Below are 18909 nucleotides of genomic sequence, written 5' to 3' on the forward strand. Positions count from 1 at the left end.
CCTCCAAGGTGTCATGAGTGTATCAGATATCAGGGCCCAGTGAGGCCAAACCCGGGAGGTGGGGGAGAACAGAGGCGTCAACAATAGCAAAGCCCGGGGGCCCATTCCAAATCAAGGCAGACAGATCAGATAATACATAAAGGAGGATAGGAAAGCAGAAGACCCTTTCTATTGTCTACATGCTCAGGCTGCATTATTCAAAGACAGATTTTTAAATATGTATCAGCATTCCAGTAAACAGGGTAAGCTTGCTAATAACAGTGCAATTCAACAATCGCTACTCCAAATAAATACATTAGAAATGTCATTACTGTAATCAGATTAACCGTTGTCCTTCATGTTATGTTTTAAATAATCATTAAAATTATTCTTAGTGAATTTGGCAAGTACATTGTCTAGAAATGCACAGAAGAAACAGTGGTGCACTAGTATTTTTCCTCTTTAAGTTCCCTAAGTACTTTTAAAGGCATTGTTTTTTTTTTCCCCACGTAGGTGACTTCATATGGCAAGACCAACTGCTTTCAGTTTATGATTTCTACCAGCAGGATGTAATTTTTATGCTGGATTTTATTATTCATTACAGCAGTTCATGCTTTCTTTGAGAACAATTGCTCTAATAGGTTAAATGCCATTTTTTCAAAAATACCCTCAGAGATTAGCTGCTACATCACCTTCTGGACACTTGCACTTGAATATCTGAACCATAGCTCATAATTGTATTATTCACTAGGCTGATTCTTCTTGCTAAGAATGCCTATAAATGCTTTTTCAATAGCCGGAGATCCAGTCCTGTGAACCAAACCGTCTCTACCCATTTTGGCATTGGGCGACAGCTGGGATCTTTTGTAAGTAAATTGAGATCTAGTGATGTGTTTATTTTTTTATTGTAGTTCTATTCATGATGTGCAGGGCATTAAAATTGGGACTTGTGTTATCTGATGTTCAAGATTTTTTTTAACTCATTGAATTTAAGAGGGAGAAATATGATTGTGATCATTCATTAAAAGAATTTTTCTAGCAAAAAAAAATGTTCTTTTATGCTAGAGAATATTAGGAGATTAATATTTAATAAACAGATATATTGAACTAAGCTTCAACAAACATCTAATGAACACCTACTTTCTTCCAAAGGCAGGCACTTGCACACACGCTAATAATCAGCCTGAGATGGGAACCAGAAGTTCTAATGTGACTTTTATTTATTTTGCTTTGTTTCTTTCTTGTAAACACTTGACCCTTTTCACCATGCTTTTCTATCTTGAAAACCTCAAAAGTCATTATATGCTGTCCATATATGGGAACAAGAGAAGGAAACAGTTGGAAATTCAGCCAATGGCAGTTGCCCAAAAGTAGCAATAGAAACAAATCACACAGGCATGCCCAAATTGTCTATTTCCTTCTTCAAAATTCACCCCTCTCCCCCAGGCACTTTCTTTTTTTTTTTTTTTTTAAGATTTTATTTAATTGTCAGAGAGAGAGAGCGCACAGAAGCAGAGGGAGAAGCAGGCTCCCCGCTGAGCAAGGAGACCAATGTGGGACTTGATCCCAGGGTCCTGGAGTCATGACCTGTGCCCAAGGCAGGTGCTTAACCTACTGAGCCACCCAGGTGTCCCTCTCCCATGCACTTTCTATTCCTCAGCTTCAACAATGGTACTTCTTTGTAACTGGCTTTCTTAGGTCCTTTGTGTCTCTACTGGCCATACCTATTCCCAGTAGGAATCCCTGCCATCCCATAATGTCTTGAAATGCAACAGCACAGTCTTCTTTTTCAAGAGAAATTAATGGGGATCTAGAGCCAAGGCTGTTGCCAAATATGCAAAGCAAAATGGGGGAGTACAGGGCGCCTGGGTGGCTCAGTTGGTTAAGCAACTGCCTTCGGCTCAGGTCATGATCCTGGAGTCCCGGGATGGAGTCCCAGGATCGAGTCCCGCATCGGGCTCCCCGCTCAGCGGGGAGTCTGCTTCTCCCTCTCACCCTCCCTCCTCTCATGTGCTCTCTCTGTCTCAAATAAATAAATAAAATCTTTAAAAAAAAAAAATGGGGGAGTACAACTTGGTCCCAGGAAGGAGTTTCTGACTATGGAAATGTGCACAAGGTTCTTTCATGAGAAGACTAGACTGATAATCTTACTTTTCAACTTAGAATACCGTAACAAAGAACATTTGACTCTGGTTTTTGGAACGATGAAGATTTCTTTGGGCTGTCTAACTGTTCCTCCAGATTTACTAGGATAAAAGAGTTATAGGTGGGAAGGAAACCTTCCGCTCAACCCATTCTTTAATTTTTCCCGTAGGGAAGTGACACATGGTTCAGTGGAGATAGAACACAACCAGAAGCATGGGTGTACTTGAATGCAGTTTTATGCCCCTTCCTTCATCCCAAAATTGTTTGTGATTTTGTACTACATTGCCCCTCCCCCTTATCTTTCTCCTGAACCCAGTGAAATGTACCCTCATCAAAATATAATTAATCCAACAGCTCTCCCCACTTGGGTTTCCTAGGTGGTTGTGCGTACCACCCCGAGGGCTCAAGTTCTCAGCTGCCAAAACCAAGAGGCCACACTAGTGCTGCTGTGGCAACTTCCCAAAGGAAGGGTGGTATTTCTCCTTCCCTCTTTTTTCCCTGCCAAGCCAATCTTTTGAGTCTGTTGCATCTTTTCTTTTTTCTTTTTTTAATTTTTAATTGTTATGTTAATCACCGTACATTACATCATTAGTTTTTGATGTAGTGTTCCATGAGTCATTGTTTGTGCATAACACCCAGTGCTCCATGCAGAACATGCCCTCTTTAATACCCATCACCAGGCTAACCCATCCCCCTACCCTCCTCCCCTCTAGAACCCTCAGTTTGTTTTTCAGAGTCCATTGTCTCTCATGGTTCGTCTCCCCCTCCGATTTCCCCCCCTTCATTCTTCCCCTCCTGCTATCTTCTTCTGCTTTTTTTTTCTTAACATATATTGCATTATTTGTTTCAGAGGTACAGATCTGTGATTCAATGTTGCATCTTTTCTTAAAAGGAGGCAAACAGGAGTGATCCCAGATTCCCTAGGCTTATTCCTGGAATTCATTCTTTGCTTTCACAGGATTGTCCAGTCAAATGAATTCACATAGCTGCCAAGAGCAACTTTTCAGTAAAATTGGCCTCAGGCAATATTTGTAATTCCCCTTACTTTTCAAGCAAGTCCTTCTTGCTCCTAAGGAGAGGCTTCCCTCTTTCTCCAAAGCTTCAAGTTTTCCTCTCCTCCCTGTGGGTAGTTTATTGATTTTTTCCAGACTCTAAAGCCAGAATCTATCCATCCAATCCTCATTCTGAGGACTTAGGCCAAAGATGAATTGTTGAACTGGAGTCTCAACTTTATCAAACCAGGCTGCTTGACTGAATCTACACTACCTCCAGTACATATCGCTTGAAGTCATCTTCTGCATGGACTAAACTAGCATATATGTGTTCATAAAAGTCAAAGGGCCTCTGACTGAAGTATTCTTATATTCAGTGGGAATTTATTGACCCTCAATTACATGAGGCTCTGAGCCATGAGTTAGGGCTACAGCAGGGAAGGCCATGATCCCTGACCTCCCAGAGCTCACAGTCCAGCAGAAAAGTGGGTATAAACCTCCAGAATCCCACGGAGAGCAAACTCTCCACTCAACAAATAACTGATATTAAAAATATTTCATTGGTCAAAAGGTGAATTCCTCTGAATTCAATGGGAGCCACTTGTAGATTGACTTTGCTGAAGCGCGCGTATTCCTGCGGAAAAAAATAATGGAATTAGCAGGGAATTCTTTTGGTTGCTTTGTATTGAATTCGAAGATTGCTTCTGGGGAAATTCAAATGATAAGGTGAAAAACTAAGGGAACAAGGTGGACTCAGCACGTACAGGAAAACAAAGACAGACCTAGCGTTTATGTGCAACTAATTATTGGGAGATCATGAGGTTGGCCAGAACTAACCACAGATATCACGGTGTGTGTTTTAGCCCTGGAGCTTAGTGCGTAAATTTTGCCGAACACCTGATTTGAGCATGGCCCTGAATGTGCTGGCCGCAGGCATAACCCATACGTCCCTGAAGTCACTTTGTAAGAAACGGCATCACATCACCTCTGTAAGTCCATCCTGCAATTTGAAAAGATCCTGGTGTGATTTCTCTTGCAAGGGTTAAAAAAAAAAAAATCCTTTTTGAAAGCAAATCTTTAGCCCTCTATCAGTCGGAAGAGGCTCTCTGAAATCTGAACCCCCAAATTTCAGCAGCTTAACACAATGGAACTTTCCTTCACACTCACATAATGCTTCAATAGAGGCAGCCTTCCATGTGGTGATTCTGAGACCAGTCTCCTTCCAGCTTGTGGTTTCACCGCCCCTTAGAACCTGAAGCTTTGTCTTGATGCTTCTGCTTCCAGCTGGCAGGTGGGAGGAGGGAAAGAGATCCAGTGGGGGGTTTCTGTGGGCCAGACCCAAAAAGGCATAAATCACCGCCACCATTTTTCATTGGCCAGAAGTCACAGTCAAACTGGACTCAAGGAAGAGACACGTGGTCTAGCTACTTGCCAGAGGAAAGGGAAACTGAGTCAGTGAAAAACTCACCAATGCCTGCCAGACGTCCCTGATGTCTCTGGTGTGGCTTTCAAGAAGAAAATGCATCTGCATATTAAAATCGTAACAGGACAAATTCATTTACTGAGTGTGTGCCATTGGAAATTATCTTAATGTTTAAGGAAGGGTCTTCATGGATTTGATCTTCAAGCCAATAAACCAATAAAAACAACAAGATCAGGAATTATTTTGGCCAAATTACTTTGGTATCAACTGGTTTACAGCCTAAGACTATTATCAAGTGCTGCTGCTACTGACCTTCGATTCACAAAGCATAACCCTCTTTAGGAAAGACCTCAACTGATCAAATGTCAAGCAAACAGCTGTTCATAAGCAGCTAAAGACAGTACTGATGGGAATCATCTCCAAGATGGATTGTTAAGTGGAAGAGAAAAGCTACACAACAGTACACACAGTACATTACTTGTTTCAGTTTTTGATTACTGCGTAATAAATTACCACAGAGGTAGCAGGTTAAAACAACACAAATTTATTATTTCACAGTTTCCAGGGATCAGTAGTCAGAGGAGTTGTTGGCTGGGTCCTCTGCTGCTCAGGGTCTCCTGACACCAGATTGAAATCAAAGTATCAACCGGGACTCCAGATCCCACCTGCGGCTCAGGCTCCTCTTCCAAGCTGGTTGTTGGCAGAATCTGATGCTTGCTGACCCTCAGCTCCCATGGACCACCCTCAGTCCCACCTTCTCCCATACGTGGCAGCCACCGCTCCAATCCAACTAAGGCTGAGCCTAGGACATGTGTCCTGTTGACTACTTTGCTAATTTATTTTGTTTTCACATCTGGCTTTATAGTGATTGTGCCAGTAGTAAAGAGGGCAAGAACACTGCCATGGAGTATAATGCTACATGGCAGTGTCTTTCTGTGGCTCCAGAATAGCCTGAGAAGTGGGAGTGCAGTTTTTCCTACTTGGTAAACCTAATCACGCAAAAGAAACAGGGATTTTAATAACTCCATCCTAAAATGCCTATAAACCTGCCCAATTCAGTAACTTAGTATTCAGTAGAAGGACTCCAATGTTTCCATCTTTCAGAGACGCTCATGGGAATGAGTGCCATGTGTCTGAGATAGTCAAGAAGCACACACAAGTATGCTGTTGATCTCCATCAAACATCACAGGAGACAGGATCCAACCAGTAGAAATCCACACCGTGTCTGCTTTCATCCCAGGCACCCATGTGGGTGAGGGACAGTAATTGGCAGGGAATTAAGGAAACCTCAGGAAAGCACGGGGAAGTAAACCAAGGAGAGGAAAGGAGTCAATAAAGGTTATTCACAAGCAGGTTTCTACAGTGGGCAATGGGGGCTGCATCCCTCTGGGAGCCCTTGGGAACAGTGTAGAGAACACGGAGCCCCCTGCCCATGGGCATGGGACTGGCATTTCTCCACCAACACCTCTGAGTCATTATTTGAAGACTGCTTCCCAGTATTTCTGACCTGCCCCGCACCATGGGCCAGAAAATACCCCAGCAGATAAGACCATGGGCCTGTAGATGGAAAGCATGTGCTGGGTGTGTGAGTGGTGGGGAGTGCTGAGGGTACATAGTGGATCAGCAGCCGTGTGTGCAGTACTCTGTGGCTACAAATTAAAAACGAAAATTTTCCACTCTGGCTGAAATTCAACCCCATGCTTTTTGTTTGTTTGCTTTTAAATTAATAGACTTTATTTTTTAAGAGAAGTTTTACTGAAAGGTTTACAGAACCTTTATAGCAAGTTTATAGAAAAACTGATGAGAAAGTACAGAGTTCCCAGCAGCCCCTCCCCACAGTTTTCCCTATTATTAGTATTATTATTAGTGTGGTTTATTTGTTACAATTGATGATCCAATATTGTTACATTATTAACTAAAGTCCACAGTTTACCTTAGGGTTTACTCTTCGTGTTCTACATTCTATGGGTTTTGATGGCATATATCCATCATTATTGTATCATATAGAATTCCCAAAGTTTTTTAAAACTGTTATTTTTAGCTATTCTCCCACAAAGACCCCCCCATGCAAATTTGAAAACTTTATACAAATCCAATTTTGATTTGTTACAGAAGAAACAATTCTCCGGAAGCAATTATTTTGGTTGGAGAAGATGAAACTACCCTTAATTCTTCCAGAATTTCCAGGATGTGTCTGCTTCACACCTTTCCAGAAAAGGGTCTGTTATTGATTGAATTGTGTCCTCAACCCCAATTTGTATGTTGAAACCCTAACTCCAAATGTGACTGTATTTGAAATGGGGCATTTAAGGAGGTAATTAAGGTTCAGTGAGGTCATAAGAGTAGGGCCCCGGCCTGATAGGGCTGGTGTCCTCACAAGAAGAGGAGGGGACACCAAAGATCTCCATCTCTCTCTCCTCACACCGACAGAGGAAAGGCTGTGTGAGGAACAGCAAAGAGGTGGCTGTCTACAGGCCAAGGAGAGAGACCTCACCAGACCCAACCTGCCTGACATCCTGATCTTGGGCCCCAGCCTCCAGAACTGTGAGAAAATTAATTTTTGTTGTTTAAGCCATTCCCAGTGGGTGGTATTGTGTTATGGCATGGCAGCTCCAGCTGGCTACAACAGTATCCCTTTGGGAAAATGGAAAAAAAAAAAAAGAAAGAAAAGAAAAAAAACGGGACTCCTAGCAAAATCATTCTGTTCTTCTGTTTGAATCAGGAAGAGGCTCTAAGGGGACCAAGGTGACACCTGTAGCAGGGTTTTCTGAGGCTGACATGGTGACTCTGAGGAAGGAGCGGGAGGTCTACCAGCTCCGGCCTGCACCCAGGTGGGGGTGGGGGTCCCTAGGCTCTTTTTCCTGCAGCCTGCCAGTCCTGGAGAGGGACACATCAAGCAGCTGTCAAGACAAATCCCCAGCTCCTGAGTAAATCACAGAATAAGGTTGTCAGTACAACCTAAAAGTACAACATCCATGAAATGTCACTGTGTCACAGCCCGATGGCACCCACCGTGCCCCCTGCCAGGTCCCCACCCCCTCTCTGGCACCTCCATCACCAACACTACTATGGTCACAGTCCTGGCTGCCCAGCGCCATTCTTTTTGAGAAATGTTATCTCTTGACCTGAACCACAAGGAACAATGCTGAGTTACAAGTGGTCATCCCCATGGATACCTTGGGTGTTGGATTGTGCCCCACACATAGCACCATCCCCTTTCCTCTCTCTGATTGTCACTCCAGACAGGCTCTTCAGGAAACCAAGAACCCGTTTTGCAAACTCCCATCATGAATCCCGTGGGCAAGTCCAATGTGCCCACTGGTGCTCTATTTTTAAAGCTGTAAAGACATTTCCCTGAGGAAACGCAGCGTGCCGTTTGGGTCGGCAGCAGCATTACTGACTATTCCAGCGGTGAAATACATTTCGCATGAGGTGAACTCCTTGGAAGAAGTTGTTGGGTTTGTTTAATCCAATCGGTAGATGGGAGATAAATGAGCGCCACCCAAGTCGAACGCTGGACTCCTCTGGCAGGCTCAGACACAGAGCTTACAAGAAGCTGAAAATACATCCCGCCCAGACCCTTCTTGGCTTATTGCATCTTTTCCCTGGGCCTTAATAAGTCATTAAGTTTCTTCGACTCCAACAAGTCTCCTCATTATGAGGTTCCCATAAAACCAACTTCCTGTTGCTCTGAGACCCGCGGATAATGGCCCTGACACAAGGAAGTTTGAATACACGTCGATAAAAATCAGATTTTCTGCATGCGATGGATATTAAAAATACCAAACTTTTATGATATTTGAATGCTAAGCAGCGTCCACAGGGCCGAGGTGACCTTGCGGTGTGCAGGACCGAGAGAAGAAGGGAGACAGGGCAGAAGCCCTCCCGTCTCACGCAGTTAATAATTTGCCGGTTTATAGAGGCCGCCCGACCACGGTCGTGTTTGGTAAATACTCGTGAAAGCAACAGTTTCCCAATGGTCTCATCCAGCTGCAGGCAGCCCGCCTTCCCGAGCTTCACAGGAGGCCCAACTGGACCAACTTTCATTTCGCTTTCCCTCCTGACACCATGTTAATCTAAATTCAAGAACAAAAGCATTCATATTTGTCCTTGTATGTCAGGGATTACCGCCATTGAAGGGGCTTTCTATGATCCGCTTGTCACTTTCTTTGCTCCTTAATCTCTTTCTCTTGCTCAATGGCCTCTCTTACTTTCTCTCCTACTGAAGAAACGAGAGGTTTTTTTGTTTTGTTTTGTTTTGTTGTTTTTATAATCTGTCTCTCTCTTCCCTTTCTAAAAAACTTCAGAAGTTAAAAGGCCAGCTCCTCCTGACCACCTCAGCGTTTGGGAGGCCCTGTGGCCAGGCGCCCAGCCTGGAGCCAGCTGTGACATTGTGTCCCACCAGCTGTGTTAAGGCCCCACTCCAGGGATTGTCCCGGCCAGTGGCCCATTCCCATTGTCTTCTACTTCCCTTACTTAATGCTGTTTTGCAAATAACTAAGCCCTAGAAGTCTGTGTGAGGCCACACAAGAGAGGCAGAGCTGGGTGGGGAGGCCCGCTGGCAAGGGCGAATGTCTTGGTGGTGGCCCTTTCATACCCATAACGAGATCATTACCACTAACTAAATACAAGCCCGGCCTCATGACCCTGTAGCGAGTCAGGGGGGCCTGTGAGGGAAATATAGCATCCCGAACTCCCACTTTGCTGCCCTCCTGTTCTGGAAGCTAACCATGTATACAAAAGTTCTCTAAGCCCTGCTCTGGTTCCCCTAGTCCTTGGTTCTCAGGTATCTGAGTGACAACCCCCTCTCCCCGCCCCGTGGGTGCTGGCCTCAGCCCTGCCCCAGGGTGGTTGGGAACCAGTTGGCCCAGCACAGTTCTAACTGGACCAGCTGGGAAGCTGACTGTACCTTCCACAGTGCCCACGGAGCCCGGAGACGTGCCCAGGTGACTCTTGGTCCTATGTCTGGGCCCAACTGGTCTAGATGGTAAAGTCCAGGAGGTGGACCAGGAGTAAGGACTTTGTTGTTCATAAGCCATGGGCATCTTCGAAAAGATTGTCATGAGTCTCTTTGGCATAATGTGCTATTTTATTCAGGTCTCAATGTACCTAAATTGAGAGTGAATTTCTTCATTCACTGGAGATGTGAAGATGACCACTTGCACCCACTCTTGTAAGCAAAGGTAAAGTGTGCATGAGCACGTGAGTGTGCGTGTGCATGAGTGTGAATGTGCACGAGCACGTGAGTGTGAGTGTGTATGAGTGTGAATGTGCATGAGCCCGTGTGTGAGTGTGTATGAGTGTGAATGTGCATGAGCATGTGAGTGTGAATGGAAGTTTCTGTGTGTATGAGTGTCTGAGCACGTGTGGGCATGTATACAGGTGTGAGTGTGTGTGAGTGGGTAAGAGTGAGTATGTATGACACGTGTATGAGAGTGTGTGCGTGTGTGTGTGTGCGTGTGTGTGTGTGTGAAGTAGGGAAAAGTTCACCAGGGTTGTTTGCTGTTCCACAGCAATGGAGTTAAAATTCTGCCTACCTACTTGATGATGACAACCGTGATGTGATGGGTAGATTTCCTATAGAAGGAAAGAGCTGGTGATCAATGAATTCTCTTTCCCTCTCTCCTTCCTTCTCAAAAGAAGTGGTGAAATGCTGCATCTAAACCCTGTTGAGCTGGAACAGTAATAACGCGAGAAAACTGGATAAACCGAGAGAAGAAAACAAAAGGCAGGCCTGTAGGTCTAAAAAAAGCACAAAAATGCTGATGGAGCTGGTGGTGCTTCTCATGAATGACTCCTCTATAAATGTAGTACCTACACCCAGACCAGCCACAAGATTCTGGTATCAGGTTTCATTTATAGCAAATTATTGAAAATACTCTTGAAAAAGTTAACGATGAACAGGCATCTGTTTGATGTCTTTCTTTTCTTTTTCCTCTCTGTTTCAAAGAGGCGTCACCATGCTCACAAATGTCCGTGAATGTGGCTTGCATGTGGATGGGCTCCTTCTTCCACTAAAGCACTACAGTGTTTGGGGTCCTGTTAGTTCATCTCTCCAGAGACTTCATCCCCAGTAGCTAACTTCACCCAAAGCAGGGCTGGGAACTATTTGCAGGGATCAGAACTCAGAAGCTTTCACACAAAGAGCTCTCACGGCTGCAGATAGCAAATAGTTTTTGGTTATCTTGCCATCCTGGTATGTCCATGCTCCCTGCTGATGAAAAATGCTCCAAAACAAATCTAACTTCTTCCATGATGCAAGATGGGTTGGAGACTTACAAATAGGAAAGTGCTGAGTATCTGTCTCCAGGGGACCACGCAGAACCCCACACTGGCATCCTTGGCTCCAGGAGGGGGAGTCTGGAGCATCCCTCTCAGGGCTCACCTAAGATGCTCTCCAGTCTTTCTCTCCCCATCTCTCCAGGGACAGGACTCAGCAGGACCCACGGCACCCCGAGGAGGCTAGGGGCTTGGGCTGGTTATGTGATGCTTGCCTGAGCATTGCGTCCCTCTCTGTGCAGGTGAGAGTCCGATTGGACCTAAATAATGTGCAAGTGGTAGCATTGTCTCCTGAACTCTCCTCAGCCCTCTTGTGAATTTACAGCCCTGCATAGGATGTGTTAATTCTGCATCTTCTGAGCATCTCATTGCCAACGCTGGCTCTGACTGGAGAGGAAGAAGAAGGTGAGCTCACGCAGAAAATGACTATGTGGTTTGATTGTCCTGGATCAGACTCTGCCAGGAGGACGGCAAAGGGCTGAGCCTTCCCACCCAAAGCACTGGTGGGTGGAAACTGCTCAACCTCATGGCCAAAAGGAAGATTCCCCGGGGCTGCTCACTTATTAACCTTCACAGCACACCAGCCAAGCTGCACCATTTTCACTTGGATGGTGGAATTGGACAGAGTCTAAAACTTGAACCCTTCCTTGCCCGAACTTGAACAGAAGAGTTTTGCTCTCATAGGTTGTGACAGGGAGTTAATGGCAGCATGAACCGTGAAATTGCTCCTGTGGCCTGTGCCTCCCCACTTTGCTATGTGAGGCTGCAGGAAGCACCTTCAGGCAGAAAGCCGCGTATGTTTTAAATAATTATGATTAAATAAATATCAGGGTTTTCATCAATCAAGGGTAGCTTACCCCATCCATGACTTAGCAGAGCAGCATTCCTCTTCACAGAACGACGGCATTTTTAAAACATTAAGCTTGCTTCCTCTCCTTGCCTGACCACCTCCGAGGAAATAGCTAAACCAGAACAGATAGGGAAAAGTGTAAAGGTTTTTCATTAAATCCTTTTTAAGTTTTATCTTGGGCAAAGGAATTTTCATGAAGTAGAAATACAATTTTCAGGTTCAGGCAACTGGAATATAATTTTGGTGAGTCTTTCAAGGAATATAGCTTTATCTGAGTGGGTTTATTATTTTATAATGTACACCTACTTAATCTCATGCCAGGCTCCTCTTTGTTCCTTTCGCTATGGCCACTCCAAGGCCGATCCCACCCCAGGGCCTTTACATTTGCTGTTCCCTCTGCCTGCCTCTCTTTTCCCCAGATCGCCACTCAGGTCTTGCCTCAATATGCTTTCTATTTGAAAAGGACTTTTGACTATCATAGCACAAGTACCTCCTAACCCAACTCTGTTGTCTTGGAGGTATTTCCCTCCTCAAATTTGTCTCATCTGACTGTTTTCCTGTGCATTGTCTGTCTCTATAAAGGCCTCATCCCTTATTATCTTGGAACAAAAATGCCTGGCACATAGTAGGCACTCGATAAATATTTGTTGGGAGAATTCTCCTTGGAAGATAAAGACGCTTTTTGTTTGGGGCTTACTTGGATATTTCTTGGTTCTCTTTCGAAATTATATTTTATGGTGGCATCAAGCAAACTAGTCCGCTGGAATTGCCCCATGGAATCTGCACATTTACATATATTTAAAATACAGTTTTCAGTATTTTGCAATTGTATATGTATATATAAATACGCATGTATGTAAAATCTTAAAATCACTCACCTTTAGTAACCAAATGTCTGCTGTGATTTTTACCCTCATGCTTATTATCTATAAAACTGAAACCTCTTCAAATTGCTCCTACATTAAGAACCCGTGAAACCACATGTTACAAGAGCTTTGAAGGATCATTTCATGCCCATTTCAAAAATCCATTCTGCCAAGTTTTTCCACCCCTCCTCCAGAGGTCTTTTTGCACAAAAATACCATCTCCCATGCTAAAGTAGTCTTGTAGGGAAATAAAGCACCTGAGGCCATCACTGGTTCAGACCAACCATTGCCCCCTTCACGGTGGCCACACTATCCGCTTGAAAGACAGTCACGTTTATTTGTCTCGGTTAATATTTCATTTTAGGGTTTTTCCACATTGTTGTTCATCTAAGTCTTTTTCCTGAGTATGAAAAAATTAACATAGTTCAAAAGTCAAATCCATACTCCAAGAAAAGTGGCATTTCCGGCTCCTATGGCTCCCTCTTTATCCCAGCCCTGCCCCCTTCACTCCGTGCTTACCCCACCATCTCCTTCGCCCCATTCCAGCCCATTCCCTGAAGGTAAAAAGTCTTGTCAGTTTCTCATGTATCCTCCCTGTATCTCTTTCTGCCAAAGAATTACAAATAAATGCATATTTTCTTATTTCCCACTCTTCCTTACACAAAAGGAGGCAGACTAGGGTTTCTCTTTTGTGCTTCACTAAACGGCATATCCTGGAAGTCACAGCATAACAGTTCACAGTAAACTTTCTCAATATTTTTTTATAGCTGCCTAGCACTGCATTGTGTAGAGGGACCACAGTTCACACAAATACTCTCCTATGATTAGGCTACCAGGAAGTTTTCAGTATTTTGCGATTATAAACACTGCTGCAAAGGATAACCGGGTTTATATGTATTTTTGCATTGTTAAAGGTGTGTAAGTTTGTCAAATTGGTACAGCTAGGTCACTGGCCAGTGCCTACACAGTGTATTAGCTATTTCTAAGTTCCCCTGCTCCATAGTCAGAGTAATTTGGATTCTCGCCAGCGCGTATGAGAGTATCTATTTGCCCTACAGCCTCATTAACAGTGTGTTGTGGAACTTTTGAATGTTTTCTAATCTCATAGAGGAGAAATGGTGTCAGTGTAATTTTAATTCATGTTTCTCTTAATATGAATAAAGTCAAACGTCTTATATTTAAGGACCATTTTTACATCCTCTTGTGAATTGTCTGTTCATGTCTTTTACCTATGTTTCTACTCCATGCTGGTCTTTTCCCTTCAAGTATTAACAAGTGTCCCTATATTAGAGATACCAGCCCTATGTCTGTAATACACGTTGAAATCACTTTATTTGTTTTGACACTTGTCTTTAGGCTCTTATTACAATGTATTCTGTCAGGCAACCTTCAAAATTCTCTTACATAGTCACAGTTATCAGTATGTTCCTCTGTCACCTCTGGATTTGGGGACACAGTTAGAGGGTCTTTCCTTGACTGCAGGTCACATGGAAACTCATGCATTTGCTCCAAATGCTGGTATAGCTTTCTTTTTACATTCAGCTCTCGAATCCTTTTGGATAATTATTCCTGCATCTGGTGTGAGCTATGGATCTAATTTTATTTTTGTCTAAAACTATTCAGTTTGTCCCAGTACCACTGATTAAAAGCCCCATCCTTAAGAGAGGCCCTTGGGAGTGAGGAAGGGCAGAAAAGAAAGGGAGGAAAAGTCAGGAAGACAAACCTTAACTCTTTTCTTTGCATGTCCCTCACCCTAGACACATCCCAAACGAGGAGCATGCCCAGCAAGGGTGTGCCTGATTTGCAAGGAGTACGGCAGAGCTGCTGTTCCCACTCCAGCCTGAGCTTGTGTCCCAGACCTTGGGCTAACAGCCTAGTTCAGGTGACCAGCGGAAGGGAGGCTTGGGGTCAGTGGCTCTGAAGTGACAAACAGTTCCTTGCAGACTTGATAGCAACCACCTTGTCACTGCCATCATTTCTACTCTGCTGGTCCCTGATGCTCACTACAGCTTTAACTATACAATTGGAAGAGTCATAAAAAGAACAAGGGTCCCCAGGCTCTGGGCTGGAAAGCTGTACACAGTGAGGCAGCGAGATCTATAATAGGGGATCTTTGTTTCTGCAGGCACCAGGTTTCCCTGTCTTTTTGGTGACTCATCTCCTTCTCTTTCTGATCCATGTTGGTGTGGAAGTCCCCAGAAGCTTTGACAGTGGAAGCTTCCTGAGGTGTTCGGATTTTTGCTTTGTTTTGTTACCTGGATTTCTGTAGTAGGTCAGAATCTTATTCCAAACTAAACTATTATCCAGAACTATGACAGCTCTGCAAGTAGCTAGCCTTCTCTGAGGACTCACCCTGGCCAGCTACTTTGTAGACACTGCCTCTGTTACCTTCCCACAATCCCATGAGGATTGCTTAATTATTATATCCATTTTGCAGAGGGGAAAACTGGGGCTCAGACAGGTTGCATTACTTGGTGAGATCATCCAGTGGATGGTGGAGTTGATGGCGGAGTAGTATTTGAACCCAGCACCCACCTTCATAACTATCATGCCTGTTCCCTGGTGAGACCAGTTTCTCACTGTCACTGTGTTTAATAAGCGAAACAAACGAATAAAAAGTCAGATGGACTTAAGACGCTGAATTTTCCCTTGCTCAATTCACTACTGGCAAGAAGTCAATTGTGTCCCCGCCAATTTGCACCCCAACTTTGGATTTTATGAACAAACCCAGGCCCACCCAGCAGGACAGTCTGAAAGAAATTGACAGGTTGAACTGTCCACATGACATTTTAAAAAATTCCTATTATGCTTTCCAAAGGTAATATAATATTAAGGAGAAAAAATTATTTTCTAGGTAGACTAGGTGCCAGTTATAAATTTAAAATGAAAATGGTGTGAGCCACTACACTTTAAAAGTCCTGAGGTACTGCAGACTAATGTTAAATACAAAATGTCCTTCCATCTCTGGCATTCATTTGCCAGTCACATTGTTGGTTAAAAGTAGTCATTTTGAAAGCAGTAATTCATTCTCTACAGTCCTTCCTTAACACAATTTCAGCCTGCAATTTTGATGATAGGAAAATTACAACCTCAGTGTACTATATTATGTGATATAAATGTTATTGCAATTAAGCCTGGTAGGAACACACACACACACACACACACACACACACACACACAAATACAACTGGCCCATGGCCCGTGGTTTAGTCTAAGTAACTATTTCCTATAAACCAAGAGGCTGTTGGGCAAAACCTGGAGTGGAATGGAAGCAGGTAGGAGATGAACTGAGAAGCTCTGAGTTTTACCTTTATTGGTCAGGATAAAAGTGTGTTACACTGACCTGAACACCAGAAAGGTTACCAGCCAACCAGCCATTACAGCTAGAACCGTAGAGTGATTCAAGACACCTTTGCCCTCATCCCCAAAGCCAAGCAGGCACTGTGACTTGGACCTCCGAATATCTTGATTCTGTCCCATCCTTTACACACCTACAGCCACTTTCTTGGATCAGTCCATCCCATTTTGTTCTATATCATCACAGTCGTTCCCTACCAGTCTTCTTTGCCAACAATCTATTTGCTCCTCAGTTTATCTTTAACTCCGCTATTCAAAAGATGGCTCTTAATCACAAACCTAGGGAGATTATCTTCTGTCTCAAAACCCTTCAAAGGCTCCCTGACATTGTTCCATGCCAGACTGTCATTCTTTGTCAGGAATCCACTCCCCAACTCACCTCCCACCTAAACTTTCCACTTGGACATTCCTTGTCATCCTTTATCAGCTGGTTGAGACCCCTCTCTTCTGGAAAGTTCACTCCACTAACCCCCAGTGGAGTAAATCTCTCTATTTCTCTATCCCTGTGCCTTCTATATCTGCTTTATATGTTTTTTGCAGTACTTAGTGGAATTTTGTGTGTTCATGGCTGGACACTTCTTGGCAGCAGGGATTACGAGACAATCAGTCCTGTTCCATTTCAGAGCATTCCTGATATGTTGAGAAATGAGAGGAAAAAAATCAGGAAATACCAATAAAAGTTTTCAAAATAGTTTGGGTGTTGTATGATGAATGTCTTCTATTTAATCTTGTTGGGTGAATTTTGTGATTATGTGGTTATAGCCTTATTTGGGTATAATGCCAAGAGACTAAATCTAATGCCTTGTAAATGACAAGTTAGGTCAAGTCTCTCTCCTGTTGCCTATCCTGACCTTCCATATCTCCCTTGCCTACCCTGATAGGCCCTCGTCTTCATCCTCCACTTAGGTCCCCCTGCCTGGTCTGGAACATCATAAACAATCAATAAATGTTAGTTAAATTGAATTTGAAAGAGCAAAGATTTCAAACTTTAGGTAAATGAAAAGAAATAGTTTTAAAATATATTATATATAAAATATATATAAAATATATTATGTATAATACACAATGATATAACTTAATATATTTATCTATTATATATCAACACAATAATATATAATAATATACAATATAATATATAATTACATATAATACTTCATATTATTATAATATATATTATAATGTATATGTTAATCATCGCTTTTCTCTCCAAATTAGACAAAACTAGCCACTATGATAAATAAATTGAAAGGTGTAAAATGACTTAAAGATTCTAAAGATTTTTGCCCCATGCACAAAGTCCAAAAAGAGTGATCTGATCATTAGGCATCTGTCCTTCAAACAGTAATTTAGGGTACAGGATCCTTCCATCCCTGGACTCTGCTATTTTCCACATGTGGCTTCTGAAGTTTTCTGCCTCAAGTTAGAAAGTGGGCCAGAGCATGTCTATTTATGAGCGGGAGGTTTCCATTCACATCCCTTTGGCAGAATGCAGTCACATGTGCACATGTCACTGCAAGGGGTTCTGGGAAATGTAGGAAAGCTGTGTTCAGTAAGATGAGAAGACCAGCCTACTGAGCTTGGAGTCAGCCTAGTGGATGTTTTTTACATAAAATTTGTGCTGCTTATGGCAAAAGGCAATTGCAAATCTTAGCAAAGAACATGATAGCAGAAAAAACTATTATCTCCTGAGTGTTTACTTCATACCAGGCACTGGTCTCTGACTACATTGTCCCATTTTTGTTTAGAATAATCTGCAACGTAGATATTATGGTCCCCTGATAGTAGATGAAAAAAACCGAAGCTTGGTCAAATTCCAGAGGTCACACAGTGGAGCAGGAATTCAAATTTGTGTCTGACTGAGTTCAGAGCCCAGGATTTTTCTTTGTTATCATGCAGTGTTTCCTAAAAATTAACCTTCAAAATGGATGATAAGATTCCACACATAATAGAGTGAATTTCAGGGAGCAACAGTATGTAACTTGTTAGAGAGAAAAGGAACACAGGGAAGATACTCACTTAACCTCTTTACTTTACAGGTGAGAAGATCAGAGAAGACAGACATCTGATTAGCGGTCCAGCCACCATTGGCACCTGTAGTGCTGACTCCCAGTCTTTCAAGCCACTGTCTTACCTAAAAAAGTTCAGCTATTTCAACTATTTCAACAATAGTTGTACTGTTTGAAAGGGCAGGTACATATGTCCATGGTAGACGCTAAACAGTTTGCCTTTTGTAGTATATTGTTCTATGGTGGATCTCAATATCAACTACCCTTAAGAAACCTCTGGAAGGGCTAAGAGAAGATGATGTGGAATGATCTCAAATTCTCGGTTCCCTTATTACCCACTTATTTGACGAGGGGAGACTCAAATCCTCTGCTTTCCAACATGGCAATGACCTTGGATTTCCTTGTTTGGGCTTAGGACAAGATTGCTCTTAACCTACCAAGGGACATAGTGGCTAGTTTCATTAGGAATCCCCCAGTTTCCTATGCCTGAGGAGCAGGGACCAGGACTTTTCCATACTTTGCCACTTCTTACCTCACCATCCACACTCCAGCACAACACCAGATAGGAGATATTTACACAGGTAAGTGAATTTGCGAGAAGGAGATAGAAATGCCAGGGAGGTACACCAAGGAAATCAGAACTTCCTGCATAAATAAGAGAGTCTCTAAATTTGCTCAGTGTCTCCATACTCAAATATATACATTTCTTATTCTTCTAATGATGAAATGGTCTCTTCCTACCTTAGCTTGCCTGTAATGTAGTCAGATCTGCTTTATAGCGTTTCCAAAACTAATAGCTAATTTTATTTATCTTTTTCTACCTCCAGCCTGTCTTTGAGCTTTACTACTTTTTCTGCCTGATTTATAAAGCAATGACTCTTTTGTGGCCATATGTAAAAGTTCAATACATTTCACTCTACATTCCAGATGTTGTATAAATATAGCATATTTAAGTGGAAAAATAGCAAAAAGAAAAAGATAATGGCATTGGACAGGATTTTATTCCACCTT

General features: G+C 43.0%; 1 protein-coding gene across 1 annotated transcript in view; it reads left to right on the forward strand.

Moving 5' to 3' along the window:
- The first annotated feature begins 9758 nt into the window (after nt 1-9758).
- LOC148163570 (ral-GDS-related protein-like) overlaps nt 9759-18909 on the forward strand; it is a 62118-nt gene continuing 52967 nt past the window's right edge. Inside the window, exons 1-2 of the mRNA XM_088026635.1 lie at nt 9759-9788; nt 11145-11224. Coding sequence (XP_087882761.1) covers nt 9759-9788; nt 11145-11224 — 110 coding nt within the window. The remainder of the gene's footprint in view (nt 9789-11144; nt 11225-18909) is intronic.

The sequence above is a fragment of the Eumetopias jubatus genome, unplaced genomic scaffold (genome assembly GCF_037043125.1).
Source record: "Eumetopias jubatus isolate StellerSeaLion01/CBP00866 unplaced genomic scaffold, mEumJub1_p1.0 scaffold_9, whole genome shotgun sequence".
NCBI classification, from domain to species: Eukaryota; Metazoa; Chordata; class Mammalia; order Carnivora; family Otariidae; genus Eumetopias; species Eumetopias jubatus.